The following is a 15,023-nucleotide window of genomic DNA, read 5'->3' on the forward strand; positions in this document are numbered from 1 at the left end:
TGTCCGTCATACACATAATTTAGATTAAGCTGCTGATCACATATCTTGGTTGATTTGTGACAACTTGTTCGTCATAGTTTATTATTTTAATCATCGATTTACAAAAGGTTTTTAGATCAAGATGCCTATTCAGTAATACTGTTCAATTAATTTAATGAAATCAGTTTATTGCTCAACTATCACAGAATAAGCACATCTTGATCTAAACAACTTTGTTTTATAGAGCTATAAATCTAAAATAATGACGGACAAATGTGATAGATATCTTTCTTAGGGATCGTTTGATATCACTGTAGTTTAACGCATAAGTATGGAGTATTAAGAAAATTGATAACAAAAGTGAAAAACTACTTTATGATGTGTGATCGTGATCAGGGAGGGGATAAGTGATTGATTAAAGACAATCAGATTACACTACTATGATGTGTGATCATGTGGATATCAACTAATTTAATCATTTGTTTAGAAATTTAGGAAGTGATACTCAAGACATGGGATCGTTACATGCATAATTTACTTGTCATGGTTTTCTCTAGTCTTTTTTAAACAATTTTTTACATTGTCTAGCATATGTAATTCATAACCAAACACTTATTATATTTGGTTCTATATAATTAAACCCTTAAATTGTTTTTGGATCGATGTATCAATGTGTGACATAACTCCTATAAATTACAGTGTGAGTATACTAGCTCTACTCACAAAAGCCTCAATCTAATCTCCTCTAAACTCGCTGTAACAACACTTTCCAACATATATAGTTCCATAGTTGTTATAATGGCAAATTACCTCTTACTCCTTTCTTATTTATTCTTGGTAAGTCTTCTATGCATATTAATAGTAGAAAAATTAGTATCTAAATTGTTTATCTATGTACAATAATTTCCTATATTCATGATATAATAACTAATCCGGCCTGAACCTCAACTATCACCTTAAATGTTTGATTAATTTGATCCTCTAACATAGAAGGCCACAACAAATTCAAATTATGTTATTTAATAATATACGAAGTACTCGTATAATTTTTGTATAATTCACATAATTATCTATATATTATTATTTGTCTAGATTGTTTTGGTGGGATTGGGAAATGCTGCATCAATTTCTCCAAAAGCATACTGGAAACTTAAGCTGCCTTACACACCCATGCCTAAATCTATCCAGCAATCAATCGTGGCAGGACCCCCAAGATCAGGTTTAATTTATCTCAATACTCGATCTATTTCATTTTAATTAATACTTCATCCGTTTCTTTTTACTTCATCCGTTTTCTTCTCATTATTAAAAATTTCTCAATTACATAGCCAAGTTTTGTTTTTACAAATAAAATACTCTCTTGTTCTTTTTTGTTCGTCGTGTTTGAAATGTTTCGAAAGCATATTCCAAACTTTACTTTTTCCGTTAGTTTGAAGTTATATTGGAAACTAAAAAAACGTAAACATGAAAAAAAAAGAATGGAGGTTGTATATTCATTTATTATTTGGATAAGAAATCGTATTAATTTTTCTATTACATTGAATATTATGCAGAAGGAGGCGAACCAATGGATACGTTGTTATCTCACGGCAAAGCTTCTTTGAACAGCCTAAATGGTTACATTGGACTACTATCCTACAATAACAAAGAGTCCCTAATTTCTTCTAATCCACGATATTTGTCTTATGATAAGCAAGGATTAGACTCGAGTAATCCAAATTATTTATCTTACAAAAAACAAGGTTTAGATTCCAATAATCCCGAGTATTTATCTTATAATAAACAAGGATTAGTGACGGTAAACAGTTATGGTGGATTGTTAGCTTACAATAAATTAGGTCCACACTTCGATAATAAACAAGGATTAGTTACTACCAACAGTTATGGGGCGTTGTTATCTTATGATAAAAAAAATTCACACCTCGATAATAAGGAAGGATTAGTCACTACCAATAGCTATGGTGGACTGTTAGCTTACAATAAAAAAGGTCAACATATTGATAACAAGCAAAGCTTAGTTACAACCAATGGTTATGATGGATTGTTATCTTACAATAAAAAAGGTCAACACATTGATAATAAGCAAGGCTTAGTTACAACCAATAGTTATGGTAGATTGTTAGCTTACAATAAAAAACGTGATATTAATAAACAAGGATTAGTTACTACCAACAGCTACGGCGGATTGTTAGCTTACAATAAAAAAGGTATACACGTCGATAATTCCAAGTCATCCCATGTTGATGATGATGATGCTAATAGTGCAACTAAAGATCAATTTTTCTTTGTAGAGAAAGATCTTTACCTAGGGAAAAAAATGACCTTACACTTCCAAAAAAGCACTAGAAAGGGTTTATTCCTACCTCGTGTAGTTTCCAACCAAATACCCTTTTCATCCGACAAAGTTCAAGAAACTCTCAAAATCCTTTCCTTAGACCCTAAATCGAAAGAGGCCTATGTTCTGTCGAAGAGGATCGAGCTTTGTGAGGAGCCTACAATCGAAGGAGTCGAGAAGAAATGTGTGACCTCACTCGAGTCCATGGTAGACTATGTTATATCCATGATTGGTACAAATGTGAAAGCACTTACAACACGAGTAGAGAAAGACTCGACCAAGGAGTATACAATCAAGGAGTTGAAAAAACTCGTAAAAGATGATCATGAGACCGTAGTTTGCCACAAGATGGGCTACCCTTACGCCGTGTTTTTCTGCCATAGGACAAAGACAATAAGGTCTTACATGGCTTCCTTAGTAGGCAAAGATGGTACCAAAATAGAAGCAGTTGTCGCGTGTCACATGGAATCGAATGATTTCTTGGACAATTACGCGAAAAATGTTCTTAAGATTGTGCCAGGAAGTACTCATATTTGTCATTTCCCTCCTGCAGAGGATACCGTCATCTGGGTTCCCAAGTAGAGTTGCAAGTACGTACATGTAAGCGCGCTTGTAATTGGTGTTGATCGAACCATTGATGTTGTGTGTGACCTTAAGCTTAACTAGCTAGACAAGGTAGTTGATTTAAGTTCTCCCTTTGTTTGAAGAAATAAGTTGTAAAATTTGGAAGGGATATATGAACTTATTGTGGCTTAACTTCGCAATTCGCATGATATGTGTGTAACTCCATTGCTTGTTGAGTACTAATGTACAACTTGTGTTTTTTTTTCTTTTTTTCTTTTTGTTGTGTGAAATCTAAATACCTATAGGAAGATGGCATTTCATGCAAAGTAATTTCCTTTACGAAAGTCATAAGCTAAGCGGTTTTTCACTTTTTTGTTTACAATGTGAGAATTGAATTGAAACTTTGATGAATTTGATTGGCCAAGATGAAGCGAGCTTTACCTCTTACATGTTTCGTTTTAAGTTTCAATTCTCATTATTCAAAATCGTTGGTACAACTGGTTGTATATGTTATGGTACAATCTCGCTTAAAAATTTCTAAGATGAACATAACACAAACATATAAAAAGTTTTGGTTCATGCAAGTGGTACAAACAGTTGTACAATAAGTCAATAAAAATGTTCTTTAAAAGGCTTGAAGATATATGTTAATGGCTTAGACTTTTAAGAATGCATCTTATATATGTATAAAAACACGCACTTATTGTCTTAAAAAAATTTTAAAAAAAAAAACGCACTTATTACATGCAATATGCTGTGGGATTAGGGCCTTGTTCTTTTCACCTTAAAAAAAATAACATTAAGTAAAAACAATTTCAGTTCAGTAAAAATAAGTTCAGTTCAGTAAAATTAATTTCAGTTCAGTAAAAATAATTTCAGTTCAGTAAAAATAAATTCAGTTCAGTAAAATTCAGTTTTCTTAAAGAAGAATTATAATAGAAAATCAGTAAAAATAATTTAAGTTCAGTAAAAATAATTTCAATTCAGTAAAATTAAGTTCATTTCAGTAAAAATAATTTCAGTTCAGCAAAATTAAGGTGAATCAAACAGGGCCTAGTACATTATGAATTTATGTAATACCTATGTACATTAAACTACTCCGTATAATCCGTATTACGGAATACTGATCAAATATGTTTATGGTAAAAGTTAGGTATCTATATTGGCAAACATACCCGATTAAAGTGTTGTGCAGACAAAATTAGGTATTTGAAGAGATAAATAAAAGAAAGACCATAAAGACCAAGGTATACTAAACAAATATTGGACGACAGTAGACATATATTTTTTTTAATATATATTTTTTGTGTATGATCGATGAAGATTGAAGATATTATTTAATCACAAAAAGATCCAATTTAGCTTATGATGATACGAATCTCTAAGATTCCTGTTCGATTAAAACATAATAAAGTGGAATCTTATTTTATTCATTTCAATAAATACTTTTAAGATATCAATCTTAACATGTAATTAGATATCAATGTTTTAACGTGTCAAAGGAAAATGGGAAAAACTTAAAGTTCGGATAATGTAAGTGAGTATAACAAAAAAGGAACTGAGTTAATGGTTCGAGTTAAATAAAAATTATTCCTCTTATTGTATATTTTATTAATATCAAATTTTTATATGAGTAATTTTTATGCGTATGAAATTACATATGTATGATTTGGGACAGAGCTGAGTTACATATGATTCGAGATAGAGCGAGAAACAAACAAACTACGTACCGTAAACTTTACCTAATAGCAAGCTTACTCATACCTTGTTCATCGTGTAGCTCCTCATAACGAAAAATTTCTAAATATAATAATTGCTAATCACACATCTCAGTAATTTTGTCCAAAATTAATAATTGCCCCTTCATTAAACTGAAGTTGTACTACAACGTAACTTGCATGGTCACATTGCTATATTGCTATCTACTTGTTTTCTCTATCACTATTATGTTTTTTATAAAAACTTTGTACCATTCTTATCATCATCAAATTTGTATTTATATTATATTGTATATATAATTGTTTCTTATTGTTTTTCTTGCTTTGATCAATTTTATCTCACAAAAAAACAAAAAATTCTAAATGAGAAAAAAAAATGAAACGGAGGGATTATATATTACTTCCTTCGTTCTATTAATTTTGCAACAATGGACTTTTTGCACTATTCATCACTCTCGTTTGACCATATAATATGAGTTATACGTTAAACAAAATATAGTCAAGTGGGATCTTATTGGGTTCGCCTCATAAAATACTTTCACAATATCAACTTTTTATAATTTTTGCTTTTACACAATTATAGATATTTAGCATATAAAATATGTTTTGGGATGCGTAATTTCCTCCTTGTTGCAATATTAACAGATCGGAGGAAGTATTTTTCTTCCAAACCCAAAGTAGTCCTAGCTTATAATACCCTGTGTAGTCCGCAATTCTATCTACCATAGTTTCTTATCTTATCTTCTCTCAAAATATTAGGAATAATATATTGTAAGAGCTTCAAAGTTGTTCTTATTTAATGGCAAAGTTTCATCTGCTCTTATTTTCTTTATTCACTACTGTAAGTGTTCTAATTAGCAAATGCATTGCTTACTTTTATTATAATCCTCTTGATGGTGTTAAAGAAACAAATGGAGTTCTCTGTTAAATTAGAAATTAAATCTTTGGATATAATTAAAGATCAATAATTTGTCACCTTTCTAATTATAACCATATATTTCCTTCGTTTTTTAGTTGTAACAGTTAACACTTTGACTTTTATCACTATTCACATATGCTACTTTGAATTAAAATGTGGAATTTTATTTAACTCGTCTACATATAATACCGAATTTTTATTAAACATTTTTGAAATATATTTACTTCAGCTTGCACTGGTGGAAGTGGGAAACTCCGCTCCTGCATCAATTTCTCCAGAAGCTTACTGGAAGCTTAAGCTGCCTTACACTCCCATGCTCCAATCCATCAAGAACATACTACCCCCATCTGGTTTATTTCTTACTTATATACAACTTTCTTTAATTTGTTTTTATTTACTCCCTTTATTTCATAATGTATTGACCGTTGTGAACACAAGAAGTGATTTCTTCCCTACTTAATTTTAACTCGGAGTACGATAAAACCTTTGTTTTTACAAAACATATTTTTTTACCTTGGAAGAACAATAACTTTACTAATATTTTTGATCTGATGTGATATAATCTGATTTGGACTTGTAGATAGCAATATCTACTGCAAAGAGATATACTACCTCATTATGTGCAACGATTTGACATAAAGCAGAGAAGGAAAATGTCTAATCATTGCACATAACCTGTAACGGAGGTAGGACTAATATTACAAGTACTACATATACAGTAAATGAAATCATATTTCTAATCTGATGTGATATAGTCTGCTTTGGGCTAGAATAGTTAATAAGTTTTTCTAAAAAATCTGAAGGGAATAAATTCTAATAACCTTATATAGTTGTATCAATGAAAAATCAGAGGCATTTTATAATAAATCCTTTTTTTACCTTGTACTATGATAAAAATACCTTAAAATAAACTACTACATACTCGCTCTAACTTCCTTTTCTTTGATTTGAATCTAATGCAGGAGCTGAACTAACAAATATGCCACTTAAAGGAAGTACTAAAGAAACATTAGCTTCTACCAATGGCTACATTGGTTTGTTGTCTTACGATAATAAAAAAGGATTAGCATCTACCAACGGCTACATTGGTTTGTTATCTTACGATAATAAAAAAGAATTAGCATCTACCAACGGTTACATTGGTTTGTTATCTTACGATAATAAAAAAGCATTAGCATCTACCAACGGTTGCATTGGTTTGTTATCTTACGGTGATAAAAAGGAATTAGCATCTACTAAAGCTACATTGGTTTGTTATCTTACGGTGATAAAAAGGAATTAGCATCTACTAAAGCTACATTGGATTGTTATCTTACAATAAAAAAGGATTAGCATCTACCAACGGCTATATTGGTTTGTTATCTTACAACGCAAAATCTGTTAATACCAAAGAGTCAGTCCATGTTGATGATAATGTTAATAGTGCAACCAAAGATCAAGTTTTCTTTGTAGAGAAAAACCTACGCTTTGGTACAAAAATGACCTTGCACTTTCAAAAGAGCATAAAAAAGGGTTTCTTCCTACCTCGCCAGCTCTCCAACAAGATCCCTTTCTCATCTAAAAAGATACCCGAAACCCTCCAAATTCTTTCCTTGGACCCTAAATCAAATGAAGCTGTTGAAGAATAAACCTCTCAAGTGTCACCACATGTAAGTGTCCCACATTGTTTGAAGAAGAGAGAGTTAAACACTTTATAAGGCTAAGGGGCTACTCCTCCTATTGCCATATGGTTTTGGGATGGAACCTCCTTGGACTTGTGAAGTGGACTCTCTCTCTTGGTTTGCGGGTGCGGCTCAGACCCGCATTTGACATGGTATCAGAGTCAGGCCCACAATATGGGACCTTAAATGGCTAAAGTTCACTGGGCCAAGAGTAGGTCCGTGTGAGGGGGAGTGAAGAAGCACTCTAGCCCGAAAAATCACATGAGACAAAGTTAAAAGGGACCTTACATGTGAGGGGGAGTGTTGAAGAATAAACCTCTCAAGTGTCACCACATGTAAGTGTCCCACATTGTTTGAAGAGAGAGTTAAACACTTTATAAGGCTAAGGGGCTACTCCTCCTATTGCCATATGGTTTTGGGATGGAACCTCCTTGGACTTGTGAAGTGGACTCTCTCTTGATTTGCGGGTGCGGCCCAGACCCGCATTTGACAGGAGCCTATGTTCTCTCGAAGAGAATCGAGCTTTGTGAGGAGCCTACAATCGAAGGAGTGGAGAAGAAATGTGTGACCTCACTCGAGTCCATGGTAGACTACGTTATCTCCATGATTGGTACAAATGTGAAAGCACTTACAACACAAGTAAAGAAAGACTCGAAAATGGAGTACACAATCTATGGGGTGAAAAGACTAGTAAAAAATGATCATGAGACCGTAGTTTGCCACAAGATGGGCTACCCTTACGCCGTGTTTTTCTGCCATAGGACAAAGACAATAAGGTCTTACATGGCTTCCTTAGTAGGCAAAGATGGTACCAAAATAGAAGCAGTTGTCGCGTGTCACATGGAATCGAATGATTTCTTGGACAATTACGCGAAAATTGTTCTTAAAGTTGTGCCGGGAAGTACACACATTTGCCATTTTCCGGCTGCTGAGGATACCGTTATATGGATGCCTAAGTGACAAAATTCGCGTACTAATGTATGTGTGAGCTTGATTGTTAATGTTGATGATGTTATGTTGTATGTGAGCTTAGTTTGTTGCTTTATATTCTATCTTTGTTTGTTGAAAAAATAAGTTGTGGATTGAATTTGAAAGAGTATGTTAAGTAGGCTTTGTGCCGCCTCCTTAACAAAGCAATGCAAATTCACCTTACTTCTCTTTACCATTTAGTGTAACGTTTGCAATATTATGTAGCTCTACTACTGCTTGTAATATAGAGTGTAAATGTACTACTGTGTATGTATTGTATGCTTGGTTGTGTAACACATTAAGCTTAGATGGTGCTTCAGCTCTATTTTGTCTAACTCACCAAACTCTACTTCTTGTAGAGCGAGGCATTATAGCTACTACCTCCGTTACAGGTTATGTGCAACGATTAGACATTTTACCTCTCTACTTTATGTCAAATCGTTGCACATTATCTGTAACGGAGGTAGTATATAGAGTTTAGGCCAAGTATGACATTTATGCCTCCCGCTGCCTCAGGCCGAGCATAATTGGGCCAATATTTTAACTTTTACGCATGTCAACGCATATCAACTTTGATCATTAATATTGCTAAATGCATAAGAACAGTACCAAAAAAAAGGAAAATTTGCAAATTACAGCCATTTAAAGTTCGTATTTTGCAAATTGCAGCCATTTAAAAAAAATTGCAAATTGCAGCCCAAAAGTTCATATAAATTGTAAATTGCAGCCCGATTTAACTTTTTCATCGGTTTACAAGTTGAAAAATCTTCGATTAAGGTTTTAGGGGCCATTTTAGCCCTTAGGGGTCCGAATTGAGCTCGGAATTAGCAAAAAAAAATAACGCAAGTATCTTGTTTTGCGTAACAAAAGTGTATCGATTTGTGGAAAACTGTAAATATGAGACATTTACGTTATTTTTTTGCTAATTCTGAGCTCGATTCGGTCCCTTAAGACCTAAAATGACCCCTAAAACATTAACCGAAAATTTTTCAACATGTAAACCGATGAAAAAATTGAATCGGGCTGCAATTTATACGAACTTTTGGGCTGCAATTTGCAAAATACAAACTTTAAATGGCTGCAATTTGCAAATTTTCCAAAAAAAAAAATAAAAAAAAAAAAAAAATTAATGGAAAAAGTCAAAATTTTAGACGTACTGATGAAACAAAATAAATTGTAATAAAAGAAAAACGAAAAATGTATATGTATCTATTAATGTTATTAATGGATTATAAATTAATAACTAGAAGAAACAAATTACTGTTTTCATGGCAGTGGCTTCCTTTATTCTTTCGTAAAAGGAGTGGTTTCCTTCTAATCCCTTCCTAAATATAAAGTCTTGCCATTTTAAGATTACCCAATATTTATTTATAGAATACATTTAACAAATTCATAAACATGCCATTGGCCAAAATTTTCTGAATAAATTAATGGAAGAGAATTATTGAGTAACTTCACTTGAAAATTATATAAATACTACACAAAGTCTCATTGTGTCTACAAATCTTAGTCACGTTAATTTCTTCTCACTATCATTACATTCCAAAAAAAAATAAAAAGAAAACAAAATAAAAATAAAGCGTATAACTTTATTTCAATTTTATTCTAATTTCTTCATCATATATACATGTATATATAATTGAATCTTCTTTAGTCCGGTTGCAAAAGTTCTAATGGAGTCACGCATCCTTCTGATTGTCACTTTTGTCCATGTAAATCACACTATCTTTGTATCTTAATTTTCTTTTCTCCGTTTAAATTTTTAGTTCTACCTCATTATTTATATAATACTCACTCTAACCATATCCTACATAAACATGTTACTCCGAATTAGATTTATCTCGATGCACATTCTTAATATGTCAAATATTTACAATTTTCTTATTGATACATAGTTATAGATATTAATGATCGGTCGATATGGTAGAACAAAAGGAGGAAGTATTAAATAACGGATTCAACTAATACAATTGATAAAAGTATATTCATTTGTTTAATCGTTTTTTTTTTCTTTTTTAACTTTCTATTAATTGATATTGCAGCTAGCAATAATGACAAGCCATGTAACATTTTCACAATCAGAAAGTGAAATGGAAAATACTAACAGCAATTCAGAATATTCTTCAGAGTCTCATACATCATCCGAGTCAAGTTCTTATACCAATTTTCATAAGCAAGAACAATATTGGAAACAACATTTAGGAGAAAATACAAAAATGCCAAAGGCTGTTACAGATTCTTTAAAAGGTATTCTTACTTGTTTGTTTCCTCTAATTTCTGTCTTATTTGAATTTCTTATTTACTTTGATAGATATAATATAATAAAGATGCCGAGGATAATGTTTAATGGTAAAAGACTAAAAATATACAATCAATTTGTGAAGGTCTTGCTTAATTGAACTTGATCTTGCTTAATTTGTAAAGGTCTTGCTTAATTGAAGTTAATTGAACTCATAACAATAAATAAAAAATAAAAAAATAATAATAAAAAAATTGTTCGGTTACAGAAATAATGCTTGTATAAACTTTGACATATCTTATAATTTTTTTATTTATTTCTTTTTGTAGAAGATAATAACTTAAAAGGTAATGCACAAATGGATGGCAACTCAATGCTTAAATTTAAAAGTTATGTTAGACCTAAAGGTTCTGGAGGTTCGAATTTTAACACAAATAAACAAATGGAAGATGGTGGAGTTAATACTGGCACTGAAACACCAAATGGTGAAAATTTTGGTTCTTCATCAACTTTAAGTCAATCGTCGAGCAAGTGGTCAAATGAGCATTCTAGCCATTCGTCTAGCCAATTCTCAAAGTCACACCATGCCTCAAGTATAGCTTCTGAAAAATCTTCAAGTCACACATCTAGAAAATCTTCAAGTCACAAATCAAGTCATGAATCAGGGTCATCAGAGTCATCAAGTCAAACATCAAATTATGCTAAAGCTTCAAGTAAATCATCTAATCAATATTCTAATATGCATACGGGGCAAGAATCAAGCCAAGCACCAAGTCCAACAAAAGGCTTAAGCCAAGATAATGGTCAGTCGTCTAAAGGATCATCAAGCCAATCTTCAGAAAATTCTTCTCGACAAGATTTAAGTAAAGCTTCAAGTCAAGCATCGGAGTCGGATCATGATTCTAATAAAGCTTCTAACATATCTCCTGAAACACCTACAGGCCAAGAATCAACCCAATCACCAAATACATCTTTTAATCAAGATTCAAATCAAGCTTTGTTGTCAAATAAAACATCAAGTTCAAATGAAGGAACAAATCAAACAGCTAAGAAATCGCCAAATACACCATCAAGAAAAGAATCCAACAAAGCCTTTGAAAAAACCTTAAGCAAAAACTCTAGCCAAGCATTAGGTGAAGCACCAAGCAAATCTTCTAAACATGCATTTGAACAAGGATCTAAGTCATCAAACCAAGAATCAAATACGGACTACACAAATCACGCTTCTGAACAATACCCTAGAGAGTCCTCAACTCAATCATCAAATAACGATTCTAATTACGAGTCTGAACAACCTTCTAATAATTCTACAAATCAAGCACCTAGGCAATCTTTTGAGAATTCATCAATTCAAAACTCCAACCAAGCTTCTAATGAGTCTTCTACAAAATCTTCAAGTCATAATCAAAGTCATGCATCAATACAACCAATAGATAAGCCTTTAAGTCAAGCTTCCAACAAAAACATTAGTCAAGCAAAAGGTTATTCTTTTGAGATATCCTCAACTCAAGACTCAAACCAAAACACAAATGAAGAAACCAAAAAGTCATTTGATAAATCTTCAAGTCAAAACTCTAACGAAGCATCCAAACACTCTAACCAAGCATCAGATCAAAACTCAACTCACTCCTGTAACCAAACATCTGGCAATTTCTCAAGATTAGACAATAATGGATATGATCAGGAATCTAGCCAACAACTGAATCAAGGATCCAAACAAGCCTCAAGAAATAACTCTAGCCAAGCCTCTGGCGAAGCCTTAAACCAACAGGCTAATGATGAATCCAATCAAACTTCTAGGCATCACTCTAGTAAGGGATCTGAATATGGCTCAAGCAAACACTCTAACCAAGCATCTGGGAAATCCTCAAGCCAACACTCTAGTCAAAGATCTTCAAAAAGCTCAAATAACTACTCTAGCCAAGCATCCGGGAAATCCTCAAGCCAACACTCTAATCAAGGATATTCACAAGGCTCAAGTAACTACTCTAGCCAAGCATCCGGGAAATCCTCAAGCCAACACTATGGTCAAGGATCTCCACAAACCTCAAGAAATAACCACTCTAGCCAAGCCTATGACAAATCCTCAAACCAACACTCTGATGAAAATTCTAACAAAACATCCCAGGAAACCTCTAACCAAACACCACAACAAGTCTCGAACCTGAATTCAAACCAAGAAAATAATAATTTCAGAAACCAAAAGTCTTGGCAAGATTTAGGAAAAATATCAAGTGAAGAATCAAAAAACCACTCTAATACAGATTCCTTGAAATCATCTGATAAATCCTCAGATCAACACTCAACTAATGGAACAAATCAAGTATCTAGACAACATTCTGGCCAAGAATCTGATCAAGCCTCAAACCACCACTCTCACCAATCATCTACCGAAGCCTCAAACCAACACTCTAGTGAAGCATCTAGTAAATCCTCATACCAGCATTCTAATGAAGCATTGAATAATTCCTCAAACCAACCCTCTAGTCAATATTCCCAAGAAGCCCCGAGCCAAACAACTAGCCAAGATGCTCAGCAAGCCTCAAGTCAAGATTCTAGCAAAACATCCCAGCAAAATTCAAGCCAACACTCAAGTCAAGTACCTAACCAAGACACAAGCCAAAACTCTAGGCAAGCATTTGGTGAAACTTCAAGACAACATTCACACCAAGAACTTAATAAAAAAGAATCAAAACAATACTCTAGAGAAGATTCAAAGAAATTCTCAAGTAAATCCTTAAGCCAAGACTCAAATGATGGATCTGATCAATTATACAATAAACCCTCTTATAATAGATATAATCAAGCCTCAAGCAAAAAATCTATTCATTCATCTGATGAATCCTCCAACCATCACTCTAGTAAATCATCCAATAAATCCTCAAACAAACACTCTAGCCAAGCTTCACAACAAGCCTCAAGCCAACCAACTAATGAAGCATCTAAGGAAGCCTCGGAAAAAAATTCTAGCCAATTATCCAAACACCATTCAAGCCACAACTTTGAATCAAGGCAACAGTCTAGTGAGGGTTATAAGAAATCATCAAGACATCAATCTAACCAAGAATCAAGTCAAAACTCTAGACAACACTCTAGCAATGCTTCCAATCATGCCTTTAATAAACAATCCAACCATGCCTCTAGTAAATCATCCAGTCAGTCTTCCACCCAATCCTCAAACCATGCTTCAGGCTCTAGTAAGAGTTTTTACGGCCCTCCCAGATCATCTGCTACAGACATGAGTAAAAGCTACGGAGCACCTATGGAATCACCTAAAGGCATGGAGAAATCCTCCTCCATTGAAACACTCAAAGGCTCTCAAACCATGAAACAAGACATTTCTAGTATTGTGGATGCTGTTGCTTCTCTCTTCTTTTCCGAGAGTGACTTAAGCCTTGGGAAGAAAATGAACCTCCACTTCATGAAGTCCACTAATCCAACCACCTTTATATCTCGAGATATGGTTGAAAAACTACATTTCTCCCTGGCTAACTTACCCGCAATCTTAAAACACTTCAATCTAAAACAAGACTCACTAGAGGCCACCATGATGAACGAAACACTACAATATTGCGAGGATGAACAAGGTGGTGATAAGTGTTGTTACTCCTTGGAATCCATGGTTGATTTTGCCACCTCTACGATAGGATCGCAAGTTAAGGCAATATCGGCAAACATAGATAAAGATATCAATATGGAGTACAAAGTCACAGGTATCAAGAAGCTTCCATGTGGTGCTCAAGCGGTAACTTGCCATAAGATCCCTTTCCCTTGTGCTGTGTTCTATTGCCAAAAGAGAGAGAACATGGATGTGTACATAGCAACTTTGGTGGGTTCGGACAGCTCCACTTTGAATGCACCAGCAGTTTGCCACAAAAATTCAAACTCAGATGACCATGCTCATTCGCTATCCTTTCAATTTGAGCCTAAAACATGCGCAATTTGCCATTTTCTACTTGATGATGATGTATTATGGATTGCTAAATAGGTCCTCATTTCAAAAGGAAATGCGTAAAATCACATCATTCATTTCCTAGCTATTAGGAATGAAGTTTGCCACCTGCCAGAAGTCGGGGTGTAATGCTTTTTTATACAACTATGGCATGGTGTAGCTTGTTTGATCAAGAAAAGTAGAAATACAAATTCTGGTCATTTTTTGCCCTTAAACTTCTGTGAAATATAACTTCAGGGTTGATGCATGTTTTTAAATCTAATGTTTGGTGTGCCAAACCTTTTTTTGCCTATATGTTCATGAATAATTGGATCAAAATTTAAATTGAATCAAGAATCCACTAAAGTTTCTCAACCTACTACAGTTTACAAATTACAAAAGATAAAATATAACTAGGTATATCAAAGGATTAGTTTGTAATAAAGGAACTAGTTATTAGCCCGAGCAATGACCATTAGTGTGTGATTAAAGTCTTACAAATTAAATTGTAGAAAATTGCACAATTACTTAGGAGTTACATTCTGTGGGAAAATTAAGTACAATTAAAGGTTACACATATAAAGAGTTTTAAGATAATGAATAATGACACATAAAGTGACACATAGAGTTCATGTGGCGCCAATTCATACGGAAGGACGATGACACATGGCGGTAGCATGTAAATAGATTGAATACTTTTTTGTTTTG

At 33.4% G+C, this 15,023-nt stretch overlaps 3 protein-coding genes across 3 annotated transcripts; all 3 read left to right on the forward strand.

The window, feature by feature from the left end:
- The first annotated feature begins 686 nt into the window (after window positions 1-686).
- Window positions 687-3,078, forward strand: LOC110705643 (polygalacturonase 1 beta-like protein 2). The gene is made up of 3 exons (XM_021883543.1): window positions 687-816; window positions 1,072-1,198; window positions 1,533-3,078. Exons 1-3 carry the CDS (start codon window positions 778-780, stop codon window positions 2,894-2,896), a joined length of 1,530 nt encoding a protein of 509 aa, XP_021739235.1. The 5' UTR covers window positions 687-777; the 3' UTR covers window positions 2,897-3,078.
- A 2,317-nt stretch (window positions 3,079-5,395) lies between these two features.
- Window positions 5,396-8,136, forward strand: LOC110705326 (BURP domain-containing protein 5-like). The gene is made up of 5 exons (XM_021883159.1): window positions 5,396-5,437; window positions 5,745-5,865; window positions 6,478-6,756; window positions 6,809-7,127; window positions 7,671-8,136. Exons 1-5 carry the CDS (start codon window positions 5,396-5,398, stop codon window positions 8,134-8,136), a joined length of 1,227 nt encoding a protein of 408 aa, XP_021738851.1.
- A 2,060-nt stretch (window positions 8,137-10,196) lies between these two features.
- Window positions 10,197-14,372, forward strand: LOC110705254 (putative uncharacterized protein DDB_G0282133). Its single transcript, XM_021883098.1, has 2 exons — window positions 10,197-10,392; window positions 10,714-14,372. Exons 1-2 carry the CDS (start codon window positions 10,197-10,199, stop codon window positions 14,370-14,372), a joined length of 3,855 nt encoding a protein of 1,284 aa, XP_021738790.1.
- The last annotated feature ends 651 nt before the right edge of the window (window positions 14,373-15,023 follow it).

Source organism: Chenopodium quinoa, unplaced genomic scaffold (assembly GCF_001683475.1).
Source record: "Chenopodium quinoa cultivar QQ74 unplaced genomic scaffold, ASM168347v1, whole genome shotgun sequence".
Classification (NCBI taxonomy): Eukaryota; Viridiplantae; Streptophyta; class Magnoliopsida; order Caryophyllales; family Amaranthaceae; genus Chenopodium; species Chenopodium quinoa.